The sequence below is a fragment of the Apodemus sylvaticus genome, chromosome 18 (genome assembly GCF_947179515.1).
Source record: "Apodemus sylvaticus chromosome 18, mApoSyl1.1, whole genome shotgun sequence".
Lineage (NCBI taxonomy): Eukaryota > Metazoa > Chordata > Mammalia > Rodentia > Muridae > Apodemus > Apodemus sylvaticus.
Window position 1 is genome coordinate 38,763,586 of NC_067489.1, and position 14,163 is coordinate 38,777,748.

Below are 14,163 nucleotides of genomic sequence, written 5' to 3' on the forward strand. Positions count from 1 at the left end.
TTGTGGAGGAGAGATCAGATTTCCCAAAGTTGTCTTTTGACCTCAACATGCTTATACATCTAAAAACATATATAGTAATAAACAAAATTTAAAATATAATATAAAACTCTTCAAAAGAAATCTAGCCCTTGACCTTGATATTTTCCTTGACTCATGTTTTTTCTTCCCTCTTTGTAAATATTTAAAATTTTTTTATTATTGCAATATTATATATATTATTATTATCATTATTATTCTCTTTCTCTCTCTCTCTCTGTGTGTGTGTGTGTATATGTGTGTTGGGTGAAAGTCCCCAGCTAGGGGCACCACGGCATATGTGTGTGGGTCAGGGGAAAACTCCATGTGTTTGTTTTCTTTCACATTTAGGTTCTAGGATCAAATTCTAGTTTCTGGTAAGTGCCTTTAGGCTGAGCCACTTCTCTGGTCCTTCTATTTTTGGAAACATTTTTAGCTTATTTTATTTTACATTTGAGTGTTTTTCCTTGATGTTTGTATGTATACCACATGGCTGGTGTCCTTGAAGGGCATCAGATCCCCTGGAATTGGGAGTTATACATGGCTATGAATCAAGAGCAACAAATGTTCTTAGCCTCTGAACCCTCTCCAGTCCCGACTCTTATAAAGAACATTACTCATTCTTGGGCTCCCCCTTCTACTCGTTCCCTAAACCCATCCTTCCTTTTCTTTCATGTCTTCTTCTTTTTTTTTTTAAATAACTTACTGTATTAGTCACTTTTCTGTTGCTGTGGTATAAAGTACCATGACTAAGGCAACTTACAAAAGAAAGGGTTTATTTGACTTATGTTCCAGTAGATGAGAATCCATTGTGATGGGAAAGTAGCAGGCACGTCAGCTTGAGAAAGAAGCTAAAGGTTTATTTTATGTCTTTATCTGCAAGCAGGAACAGCATGAAATCAAAATGGTGTTAATCTTTTAGCTCTCAAGAGCCTTCTCTCTGACATATCTCCTCCATTAATGCCACAGTTCCTAAGCTCATACCCAAACAGTGCCATCCACTAGGGATCAAGTATCAAATAGCTGAGATTATGGGGACATCTCATTCAAACCAGTGAATACAATTGGTATAGTACATATTTACATGGTCTCTGTCTTATTATCCATGTTATATGGTTGACTAGCTTGTGCACAATTAATGCAGGTAACAATTGTTCTTTGAGTTAATAAGTGTAGTTGTCATGTCCCAAGGAAAGCGTTCCACAGCAGTCCTTCCTAGTCTCTGGCTCCTAGAGTCTTTCTTTCTGCCTCCTGTTTTATATTTCCTAGGCTTGTTTGAGAGAATGACAAAGATGTCCCATTTAGAGTTGAGCACTTAACAGTTACTTTCATAGAACTTGAACCAACTGTGAGTCTCTGTATTAACCTATGCCCACTGCAAAAAGAAGCTTAACCGATTAAAAGTTGAGAGCAGCATAAATCTATGGCAAGGAGCATAATATTTAGAAGATGGCTTGAGAATATGTTCTTTAAGCAAAACAGTAGTAGTAGGTTCTCATGTAGGGCTTTTGATCTCCCTAGTCATGGACTTTTTGAAATAAGTTTACAGTATCAGGCAAGAATTCCCTCCTGCAGTGCAGGCCTCAAGTCCCCTAAGAAGTCATTTACCACATAATGGTCATGCCTCTGTTTTACCAGTACCTGACAGCTATTGTAGTATGCAGGGGCCACCACTAGGTGGGACTATTGATGGATGAGTCTCTCCAACTGGCCTACATAGCACCTTTCAGCAATATAAAATTTAGCCAAAAGGGAGTAAGTTTCCAGGTCGGTTCCAGCTTAATTATGCTATGCCTTGAATCCAGAATGTGTAGTGTCTGTAGTAAAGGAAATCTTATCTAGTTGTAGTAGACAATTATTTCCCTCTGTCTTAGTTAGGGTTTCTATTGGTGTGGTAAAATACTATGACCAAAAGCAACTTAGGAAAGGAAGGTATATTTCAGCTGACAGTTCTACATCACCAAAGGAAGGAAGGGGAGGAGCTGATGCAGAGGCCATGGAGGAATGTTGCCTATTGGCTTGCTCTCCTTGCTTTCTTAGCTCATGCAAGACCACCTGCTTAGTGTTAGCGTCATCCACAGTGGACTGGGTCCTCCCAGTCCATTAACAAAACAGTACCTCCCAGATTTTTCTATAGGCCAATCTTATTGATGTAGTTTTCCAATTAAATTCCCTATTTACAGATATGTCTAGGTTTATATCAAGTGAATAAAAACCAACTAGCATTTCTCTTTATAACATCCGAATTGTAGGATGTTTCTCTCATAATTTCAGGGTTTTTTTGGGGGGGGGGCAGGTTGATGACATGTATGTCTTTGTAAAGTACATAAAGAGAATTTTGCATATATCCATAAACCATATTTAATTTCAATTAGGATTCATTTAATACTTTTCAAGTAATTTGGTTATACAGTCACAAATTTAATTCCATTATGTATATCTTCTTGTTAGGTTAATATACTTTTTTTCCCTTCACAGCAATTTGGATTGTTAAACCACTATATGTGTGGTACTCTATCATTTTCCACAATATTTTCGGTAGAATTCCCTTTTCTGTATGGACCTGTTTTATGTACATACAGAAATAAACTAGCCTTTAAGAGAACTAGTCCCAGTAAGTTTCATGCAGAATGGGTAATTAAGACTAGGCTTCAGCCCAGAAAACAAGTAAAGAACTCAGAAATTTAAATTTGAGGTATTGAAATATTAACTTAAATTATGTTCTTAGAAATAAATGAGGAGGTTTGAATCCTCATATTACAGAGACAGTACAGTAATATGCAAGTTGATTTGATATCATCAAAGCAGCTGCTTCTATCTGGGGAGCATAAGGAACAAATATTCCTCGCTTATGTAGAGGAAGTTCCTGACCATCAAAGATAAGTTTTAAAAAATGGCTCTGTTTACAGAGAAAAGAATGAGTTTCATACTAAACAAAACCCCTAACTGGCATCAATCAATCTCACATTCTGTAGAAAAGAGATGAATACATGATTCAAATATTGATGCAGATACCTATTACTCGCATTTGGGAGTCCAAGAAGGACTTAATTCATTTCAAGGCATCCAGATCTATGTCCGATTTGTTAAAATAAACAAAACAAGCAAACAAAAAGGGGCACAGGTTACAGTGGACTGAGACTGCAATTTTAGAATCCTGTATTCAGCTAAGAAACCTGGCTTGGCTTGTTTGAAGCAAACCATGGAAACCAAATGTGACTCATAATAGCGTTACTTTTGTCTAAGAAAGAAAAGACAGGGCACTAGCTAGTCATGCAGCTCCAATACAGTGGAGGTGGAGTCAAGAAGGTTGCTCTGAATCTGATGAGCATCTGGGCTACAAAGTAGCAGACTACATTCACAAGGAACCAAAAAGAGACAGACACATACATACACTGACACACTTTTGTTGTTGCTTTTTGAGACAGGGTTTTTCTGTGTATTTCTAGAATTATGTAGACCAAGCTGGACTCAAACATTGTCTCCCAAGTACTGGGCTTAAAGGCATGCACCACCACTGCTCAGCTGTGAGGTATATATGCTTATAAATTCATACACACAAACCAATCTCACTGTATATTCAAAGGTAAAGAGGCTGAAGAAGGAGGATTGAGTTACCTTTGTATAAGAAAGATAAGATGGTACACTAGCTAGTCATGGTCGTGCACACCTGCAGCCCCAGTACTATGTTCAAGAGCAGATAGAATTTTTAGAGTAAGATTATGTAGCAAAAGGAAAAAAAAAGAATATTAGACAGTTGACTGTACAGTTAACTCCAGAAACATTCTCCTGGTTTATTATCATAAAAACTATCTTTAAAGGAAAAAGTCATATTCACAGTAGTAGGTTAGATTTTAAGTCATTCCTAATTAAAATAGATTAAACAAAACAAAAAACAGTTTAAGGATGATAAAGCCCTTAGCCAGTGTTTATCACACTGTAGAATGGAAACACTTCATAGGCATTTCTGTCAAAATGGATAAATAAATAGGTACCTTTTCAATTACCTGTTTAGCTATTTCGAAACTTAGGACCAGAGATATTGGAATAACTGAAATATTTGTTTCTATTAGTATTTTTACTAATGTTAATAAGGTTAACTGTTGAAGTGGTTGTTAACTGAATAAGTGGCCAAACACTTTTCTTTGCTCTAACAAGAAAAATAATAGTTCTATAAAACCCGTATTTTTTGATCATATAAAAAAGATTAAGTATAGCCGGGTGGTGGTGGCGCACACCTGTAATCCCAGCACTCTGGGAGGCAGAGGCAGGTGGATTTCTGAGTTCGAGGCCAGCCTGGTCTACATAATGAGTTCCAGGACAGCCAGGGCTATACAGAGAAACCCTGTCTCAAAAAAACCAAATCCAAAAAAACAAAAACAAAACAAAACAAAACAAAAAGATTAAGTATAAAAACAAAGCTACTTCTGAGATAAAAATGTATAAAATTAACTCTTCTTCAGATTAAGTGCATTTAATTTCAGTCTGTTGTGCATTGCCTTTGGTTGTTTTTGAAACTGACAAAAAAGAAAGAGGCTCTCAGTATATATGGAAAAATAAATATTTTAGAGTAGCCAAGAAAAGAAGCTAAGTAGGGTCTGCTTACCAAATGGAAAAACATATTATATAACTTATGCGGCCAAAAGAATAAAAAATTACCTTGGAGGTAGGTCAGTGTCTTGGCATATGACATGACTTTAATCCCAGCACTTGAAGGCAGAGACAGGCAGATATTTGTGAGTTAGAGGCCCACCTAGTCTACAAAGTGAGTTCCAGGAGAGCCAGAGCTGTTACAGGGAGAAACTCTGTCTCAAACAGACTAAGATACTTTGAAATATAAACTAAAATAATGTAAGAAATAAAACAATGAAATATGAGGGTTACAGTTTCACTGGGAAGAGGATAGACTCAGTCCATAAAGAATAAAAGAAATTAAGTTGCGTTATACAATAAAATGAATGTGAAGTGTAAAAACCTCAGAAAGAAAATGTACTAGTGTGGGTTTTTGTTTGTTTTTATTTTTGTTTTAATTTGTAACCTTGGAAATGTGTTACCTTGGAGTCTAGTAGAGAATTCAGATCTTATGAGATTTGCCTTACTGTACTTTTAGTTGAGGTGTTGTGATGAGTATCAGAAGATAAATGAACTGTTAGAATTGCTTATTGTCACCCAATCCTTCTTAAGGTCATTCTGAAGGTATTCAAAGATGTTATTTTGTATTTCGTTTATGCCAGGCCATAATACCATTATAAACTGAGTTACTTTGTACTATTTTACTATGGAAATGAGTTTCCCTTTTAGATTAAGTTAGCTGCAACTGATAACAGCTGTCACTTTTTTTACCCGAGGGTATGAAAGTGCCAGTGTGTCTAGCACATGTGAACCTTGCAAAAGTAGGAACAGACATTCAGCCCAGACTGAAGAGCCTGTTCAAGCAAAATTATTCAGCAGAAAGAATCATGAACAGCTGGAAAAAATAATAAAATATAGTAGGTCTGCAGAAATTTCTTCAGGTATGTTCATCTTTTTTTGTTTGTTTAAATCGAGGGAATTCATCTTAAATTTGAAAAGCTACACTAAAGCAAGTTTTAATAATAGACTATCACAGATTCCTATCATGTGAAAGGTTTTCATCATAGAGAAATTTAAACTACAAATAGTTTGTGTTGATGTGATCTCTTTAGTGTTTCTGACACATTAAAAATTCTTTGTAAACAAATAATGTTATTAATACGGAATTCCTTATTGAAATTCTAGTAATCTTACTTAAATAGATTTGACGTGAACTCTCATTACTTCTCTTCATAAAGCGTGCCTGTGATAAAGGGTGTGCCTTACTTTAACACAGTCAGTCAGCAAGGCATTAGTTCCCGCTCGCCTCGTGTGCTCACATCTCACAGTCCTTGGCCTTGAGCCTTTTTCTCTCAGTGATCTGAATTAGAGCACCCCCATGACTGCCGAGGTATTCCTCAGCTTACCAGCCATTCTTTGTTTTGTTTTGCTTTGGGTTGGGTTGGATAGCTTTCCCTTGCCTCTTCCATTTCCATTTGTGTCAATGTAAAGCTTTTCCATTATCTGAGTTCCAGGATATAGTATTAAGTGATTTTAGATGTTAGTGTTGTCCTTTGAGTCCTTTGAGGGCAGGTAACTACTTTTTATATTTTTACACTAAATTCCAGTATAATGTGTGATTGGTGGTATGCTTTCAGTAAGTGTTTATTGAATGGAGTCAATGACTGTCACCATTTTATTTTAAGAATTCACCAATATTTAATAATTTATAAAATGAATAGGTACATCTCAAATACATAAGAGTTGGTAACTATAGATTCAGTCTCATTAGTCTCCTTTGGTGAATATCATCTATTTGTATCACACTTTATATATAAAATTTTGATTATAGAATTTTTATGTATATCATTTGAGCCTATAATGCTACATTATTATTTTTATTTTATTTTATTTTTCAGTTGTGGAATTATAGGGAAGGTACCTGCTTTCTTCCAATACTTTTTAAAAAGGCTGGCAATACAAATTATACTGTTCCATAAAACCTTTGAAAACGATGCCCTTTTAACGATGCTTGTAACTATTCTTTGGAATTGATCCTAATGGAGAAATGAAAAAAAAGGAGGGTTTAATGTTGGATGAACAGTAGTATAATTCTGTGTATGAATAGAAATATAAAGGAAAACAAGCATAGAAGAAAATGTATCAAAATGTTTACAGTGATTTTATAAACTATGTTTCTGAATTGAATGTAGTAGATAGTTATTGGTCTTTTCATCAGAAAAGAAACTTAACATTTGCTTGTATTTTGAAGTGGCTTTCTCATATTGCTAGGAGTTAGTAGCACCTAACTTTCAACTGTAAGTTGAGGATTCTTTTGGCAAAAATAACAACTCTATTGTCCTGGACTCAGCAAAATGTTTAAATTTTCATTTCCTTTCACTATTTTTACCCAACACTGTTACTGTCAAAGAGTCAGTGGGAGTTGTGAAGAGCAGAGAATTGAAAGGCTTAATAAGAATTGAGTATTATTATTACTTTTTGATTACAATAAAGAGGTCTGGCACAGTGGCACATGCCATTAATCCTAGTACTTGGACATAGACAGGTACATCTGTATGAGTGGTGGCCAGTCTGGTCTACATATTGAGTTGTCTATCATGGGGAATATAGTAAAAACTTGCCTCAAAAAATTTATTGAATTTTTGGTGAATTAAATAGTTTGAGGGTGTAAATATGCTGCTCATCAATATTCTACAAGGCGTGTTTTTCATTTGCTGTGACCCTAAGATTCTCTACATTACTTACTGATGCTTGTTGTGACTTGGCCTATAACATGGTAATTAGAGTTCAGCATTTATTGCTATTATTGGATTATGCTTTCCTCTTTTCCCACAGTAATTATAGGAGTGTCTGTTTTTATACTCCCTACCCACAAAAAAAAAATAATAATACATTACTAATCACAACTTTAGTTTATAGCAGAGTTTTTTAAATGAGAACACTTCCCATTTTTAAACAAAACAATATTTCTATGGATATATGGGTGCTTTTGTACATGTATGTTTGTGCACTAAGTCAATCAGGAAGCAAGAAGGTATCGGATCCCCTGGGACTATAGCTAAAGATGCTTGTGAAATATCCTGTGAGTGTTGAGAATCAAACTTAGGCCCTCCTGAACATCAGCCAGTGCTTGCTCTTAACCGCTGAGCCATCGCTCCTGTCCACCCAGGGAGAATATTTCCAAATACAGCATAAACTCTTATTTTCAGTAACATGTCACTGTGGGTAAATATTTTTTTAAATTTTCTTTTTTCCCATTCACTACTCACATTATAATAAGACCTGTCTTTACAACACTTTCTGCTTATTCTATGTCTACCCTTTCTACAGTGTATGCTAGAATTTTACAGCAGTATATATATTTAAAAGAAATACATGTGAAGTACCAGGAGGTAGCAATCTACTTAGTTCTAGTGTCCATAGATATTTGGACACTAGACATATTTGTTACTTTTCTTTATTGAACTTAAAATCCTTATATTATCTTGATTTTTGTTTGTTTTAGTTTTATGAGTCTCTCTGTAGAGCCCTGGCTGTCCTGGAGCTCTCTGTGTAGACTAGTCTGGCCTTGAACACAGATCCGCCTGCATCTGCTCCTGAATGCTGGGATTAAAGCAGTATGCTACCACACCTGACTTGTTTTGGCATTTACTTTATGTGTGGGTGTGTTTTGCCTTTGTATGTCCGTGGGTTGGGTGCCTGATGTTGGAGCTGCAGATAGTAGTTACACATCATGTGGGTGCTGGGAACTGGACCTGAGTCCTCTGAAAGAGCAGCTAGCTAGCACTCTTAACTGTTCAACCCTTGCCATCTTTTCAACCCTTGGGTTTCTTTTAATTTTTACATTTAGCTTGGTGTATATATGTTAATAAGCTCACAAAAAGTAAAAACCTCATATTCTGAAGTCTTATTTATAATTCACAGTTGGCAAAACTGGCTACTTTACTTGTTTTATAAACATGAAACCTAGCCAACACATCTATAAAGGTAGTAGAAACATTTTTTTGTGAGGTAGTGTTTAAAAATCATTTGTTTCATATATCTGAGATATTGAAACACATTAAGGTTTTTGTAAATAGATACAGGTGTTTTTATGCTGCAACCAGTTTTTGCTATCAGTCAGTATCTGAAAAAATAATAAACCATCAAAAAATCCAACTATGATGGGCATAGGCTATAACAGATGAAGATCATAGAAGTTCAGAAATATTCCAAAATGCGATTTTGATTCAGAAGTACAGATTTGTATTAATACATATTTCTATTATTTAGAATTACAAAAGTATTTTACCTCCTACAGCAGAACAAAAGAGGGATTTTTTTTATTTAATATGATTTGCATATGATTTACACTTATAAAGACATCATAGCTCCTTTCTGCAGTGATACATAAACAGAAAGTAAAGCCCTATTTGAATCCTTAGAGGACTCTGAAGAGAGAGGCTGAGCTGTAGATGCTCAGCTTACAGTTAGATTTCAGATAAAAGAAGAACCCAGACCTGACAAAACTAGATTGGCAGTAGTAGAAACAAGATTAGGCTGGAAGAGGGGACGGGGCTTTCTAGCATTCATTTTAATTTAGGAGGAAAGACTGACATGAAATTTAAATCTCTTAATTACATACAAAGGAGAGATGAAAGTTAAATTAATTAGTAATTTTATTGTAGACTAATTCATCATAGCAAAGTACTAAGCTATTAATATACTATTTTCTTAGAGCTTTGAAACATTTTAAAGATTATGATTTGACTTGCCACACATGAACTGAAAGTTCACATAACAAATAGTATATCCTGATTTGGACTTTTTCCTTTAAGTGGGGATTTCTTGGTTTTCATTTCTACTTAATGTGACATTCATTTTAATATATCGCATGTAGACATTTTGGAACTATTAAGAGAAATTTAATGTAGCATCTTTTAAAATGTATCACTGTCTTAAGGACAGATTAGATAGGTTGCATGTGCTTTACTCTTATGTTTGTGGAAATTAACATCTGGACATATAGTGCAACTTAGGTTATTTTCATTTTATTATTTCTGTATTATCTTATTTCTATTCTGCAAATGTGATTATATGTTCATGCTCTTTGCACGCTTTTAAAAAAACAACATATGCTGGGCAGTGGTGGCACACACCTGTAATCCCAGCACTCTGGGAGGCAGAGGCAGGCAGATTTCTGAGTTCAAGGCCAGCCTGGTCTACAGAGTGAGTTCCAGGACAGCCAGGACTGTACACAGAAACCCTGTCTCAAAAAACCAAAAAAAAAAAAAAAAAAGAGGAGGAGGAGGAACCATATATTGAAACATTGAACTTTTTATCTCTTAGAATCATTTATTTTTGAAGAAAAAACTAATAGATACTTGCAATTCTACTGTTCTAGTAAAATTACAGAATTTGAGAGCTAGAAGAACTACTTGGGTATGAGTTGCTTTTGGTTTCATTTCTGTTTCTAGAAAGAACACAAAATGTCCCAATCATACCCTGAGAAAAGGTTTAGGGCTAACGATATGGTTCAAAGTAGCATACGTAATGCACAGGGATTGTTCTCCATCATTAAATACCCACCTGAAAAGAGTGTGACTTTGAAAGAGTGTTGCCAGTAAGTTCATGGGGCAGTATTTTATTTAAATAATTCAGTGATGTGGAGAGTCCGACAATTATAGTTGGGCACCTTCTACTGTGATTTGTACCAGTTTAGTAAATATTACATTGTAGTGATGAGTTATGACATAATTATGCATTGTTAAGCCACAGCATTTTTCACTCAGCATTAATAAGTATATTTCCCTTTTTTGTTATGAAGTTCATATTACCAAAATAAAACAAAATTATTTTAATTTAGACTAGTCTATGAAGAACATACAGTTTTCCAGGTTGTGTTTTTAATTTTGTTTTAGTTTAATTTTCAGACAAGTTTTTGGCTATGTAGTCCAGGCTGCTTGCCTTTAACTTATAGCCCTTCCTTATGTTCCCCAGTTCTAGAATTATAGGTCATTCTTTTAAATTGAGAAATTAGTATAATTCTAAGTAGTATCAGATATTGCTATTCTTGAATTTAAATATTTTAACACATAGTATTTATCTTAATGTTTTAAGATTAATTTTTTAAAAGCCATGAAATAGAATTTGTTGTGTTAAGACTTAGAAAATGATGTAGATTAATAGGAGTTATTATAAAAGTATTTTATTGTTATTATTTTCTTGATCTTTTTTATCTTCCAGAAACTGGAAGTGATTTTTCCATGTTTGAAGCTCTACGGGATACTATTTATTCCGAAGTGGCTACATTAATTTCTCAAAATGAGTCTCGTCCACATTTTCTTATTGAACTTTTCCATGAGCTGCAGCTACTTAATACAGACTATTTGAGACAGAGAGCTTTATATGCATTGCAGGTATCCGCTACCTCATACTCTTCTCTCAGCTTACACAGTGCTTGCATATGGTCATTTCCTTAAGTGAAGCACATACTTTTCTCTGTATATTTTATTTTCTGTTTTTGTTTTTTTGTAACATTTCATTTAAAACTTCTTATATATAACTCTAGTACATTTTAGTTTATCTTTACATGCATTTTCTATGGTTCTTTTAATATTCTTTGCTTAATATTTAATCTATGAAAAGTACTTTTTTTCCTTTCATCTGCCACTGCTTTGAAGTTTATAACATAAATTTGGAATAAAGCATATATATGTTGTATATAAATGTATTTATTTCATTATTTAGGATATCGTATCCAGACATATTTCTGAAAGTGATGAAAAAGAAGGAGAAAATGTAAAGTCTGTGAATTCTGGCACTTGGGTAGCATCAAACTCAGAACTTACTCCAAGTGAGAGCCTTGTTACTACTGATGATGTAAGCCAATATGATATGTTAAATGCGGGCACATGTTCAATGTATAATAAAGGAAGGTTGAAGTTATTGTCAGTAGATATTAATAATATTATTGATCTTTTAAAAAAATTATATACTTTGAAGCCTGCAATAGCCGCATGTACCTTTAATAGGTATTTAATAGGCCTTTGTTGTATTCTTCAGAACATTAGGTAGACCAAATAATAGTCACATCAGATAACCTTTAAATATAAAAGTACAAACTAAATCAAGTCTTTGTGTAAAAGAAAAACCTGGACAAAAGAAAATTATCCAGGAAAAAAATGAAATTTAATATATTCTACTTAGACAAATGTATGAATAAACTAGAAAGATCAGGGGAAACATAAGATACTTTTATATATTAGATATTTGAAAATGACCCGTTTACAGGTTCAGATATTGATTTATAGTTCTTGTATAGCAAATATTTGTATAATTCAAGCATCTGGAGATCTCTAAGAAAGAATAAAATAATGGATTAGCTTATAGATAAAGAGTTGAAATAATATTATGATTTTTACCACTATTGTAATGTTAACACAAAGTATTCTGAAGATGGTATTTCTCCAAAAGGATATTTTATCTCCAAAGAATAATCTGTTGAGAAACTATTGAGGATTTTCTTTTAGTTTTTACTCTTAAACTCATTTTGAAGACAGTACCTCCTGAACTGTCCTTTATGTTTGTTCTTTGCTATGCTATCAATCATATGCTACTATGAAAGAAACTGTGACTAAAAATTACATAGTTTATATTTTGTTGTGTTTGTGCATATACATGTGAGTGTGGTGTGGTGTGGTGGTGGAAGTAGTAATAGTAGTAGTAGTAGTAATATGTGTTTATGCACCTGCATAACCAGAAGTTGACATAGAGTGTCTTCCTTGATTGCTTTCTACCTTATCTTTGAGACAGTATCTCTCATTAAACTTGGTGCGTGCTGATTACTGGATATCATGATCACTTGGGAAAGACTCGATCCCATAGTTTTTATTTTTATAATGTTAAATGTAAATTAGGAAATAATTATTTATTACAGTTAGCTAAAAATAAAGGCAGACAACTGTCTGTCTATCTGTCTATCCATCAATCTAATTTATTTGGGGCAGGAGAAGGAATTATTGGATTATAGTAAATGTTATTGGATATTGCGATAACTTGGGAAAGACTGAAATCAAGTGACAGAAATTGTTTTGATGAAAGATGATGGATATTAACTATAGAGAATGCAAAAGGACCTTCTTGACCGAAACAAGTATCTTTGTCTATGTGTTTTTGTTTTTTGTTTTTTTTTTTTTTAATTTGATTTTGTGTGGGTATGTAGGTGTGGGCGTGTTTGGGGGAAGGTCTCATTTTATAGCCCTGACTAACTTAGAACTCCTTATGTAGACCAGGCTGGCCTTGAACTCATAGAGATATGTGTGCCTCTATCTCTTAAGTACTGTGTCTAAAACTACTATATCCAGATAATGGTTTTTAGCTTTAGAGAAGCTGATTATATAAGTGTATTCATTTGTCCAGACTCATCAAAGTATACGCTTAAAATTGGTACATTTTAATATAATTATACCAATAAAATGTAATTTCATAAAATAATGAATGTTTTTTTTCTTCAGATAAAAGACAGTGAAGTACATACAGTAAGGATATAAAGTGTCCATGAGATGTAAAGAAAATTTAAAATGTTAACTATCAATTTATGATCTTTAATGAAAGTTGGCTTTCTTATTTTTATTTAGCAGATGTGTTCTCCAAGATTACTTAGTATTTTAATGTTTATTAAGGTTCTTTAATTACGGGTTATATTGCAGTATTGTCTGAGTAGAGTTCTCATTGCAACCTTTAGTATCCCTTTTAAATGTATGGTTTTATGCAAATAACAGTTTCTGTGTTAAATCTTTAATGTTTATGCAGTGTTTTAGAAGGAGTATTTAGGAATTGTTTCTTTAACTTAGGAAACATTTGAGAAGAACTTTGAAAGAGAAACACATAAAGTAAGTGAACAGAACGATGCTGACAACGTGAGTGTCATGTCTGTGTCCTCCAACTTTGAGCCGTTTGCAACAGACGACCTAGGTAAGCGAGATCTCCTCCTCACCTAGCATGGGCCTAGATGCTCTCTCAGCAGAGTTGATTAAATAAGGACTAACTAGGATGAACACAACTACCCATCCAACTAGTCCAAATCCATGACTCTTTTGTTAACGCCTTGACCTGGGGCAAATCATCCACTCTATAGCTATGCAAATGCTGACAAAGTAGGACTTTTATCTAATTTGCTGTATTCTTGGGGAAAACATAGGCCTTCAAATATGAATAATAGTAAGTTTTGTTTTTCATTGAACTTTATTTTCCCTTAAGGAGAAAAGTCATCTACTTAGTTATTGAAAATTCATGGTTTCTCTAAATATTTTCCTTTTCCTTTTTTCTTTTTTTTAAATTTTATCTATATGAGTTCACTATCACTGTCTTCAGAGACCTTAGATGGTTGTCTTCAGATCCTATTACAGATGGTTGTGAGCCACCTTGTGGTTGCTGGGAATTGAACTCAGGACCTGTGGAAGAGCAGTCAGTGCTCTTAACCACTTAGCTATCTCTCTATACCCTCCAAACATTTTTAATAAAATAAGAATAGTTGGATGTAACTCCTCAGATTCTGTAATAATTCCTTTACTTAGGTGGTTGTACAATCTGATG

At 34.0% G+C, this 14,163-nt stretch overlaps 1 protein-coding gene across 12 annotated transcripts in view; it reads left to right on the top strand.

The window, feature by feature from the left end:
• The window catches only part of Pcm1 (pericentriolar material 1), a 93,975-nt gene that overhangs the window by 60,729 nt on the left and 19,083 nt on the right, over nucleotides 1–14,163 (top strand). For 9 of the 12 annotated variants that reach the window (XM_052162363.1, XM_052162367.1, XM_052162368.1 and 6 more), the window contains 4 exons: nucleotides 5,364–5,528; nucleotides 10,813–10,985; nucleotides 11,317–11,448; nucleotides 13,422–13,542. In XM_052162363.1, coding sequence (XP_052018323.1) covers nucleotides 5,364–5,528; nucleotides 10,813–10,985; nucleotides 11,317–11,448; nucleotides 13,422–13,542 — 591 coding nt within the window. The remainder of the gene's footprint in view (nucleotides 1–5,363; nucleotides 5,529–10,812; nucleotides 10,986–11,316; nucleotides 11,449–13,421; nucleotides 13,543–14,163) is intronic. The other 3 variants (XM_052162366.1, XM_052162372.1, XM_052162374.1) reach the window with 1 other exon arrangement.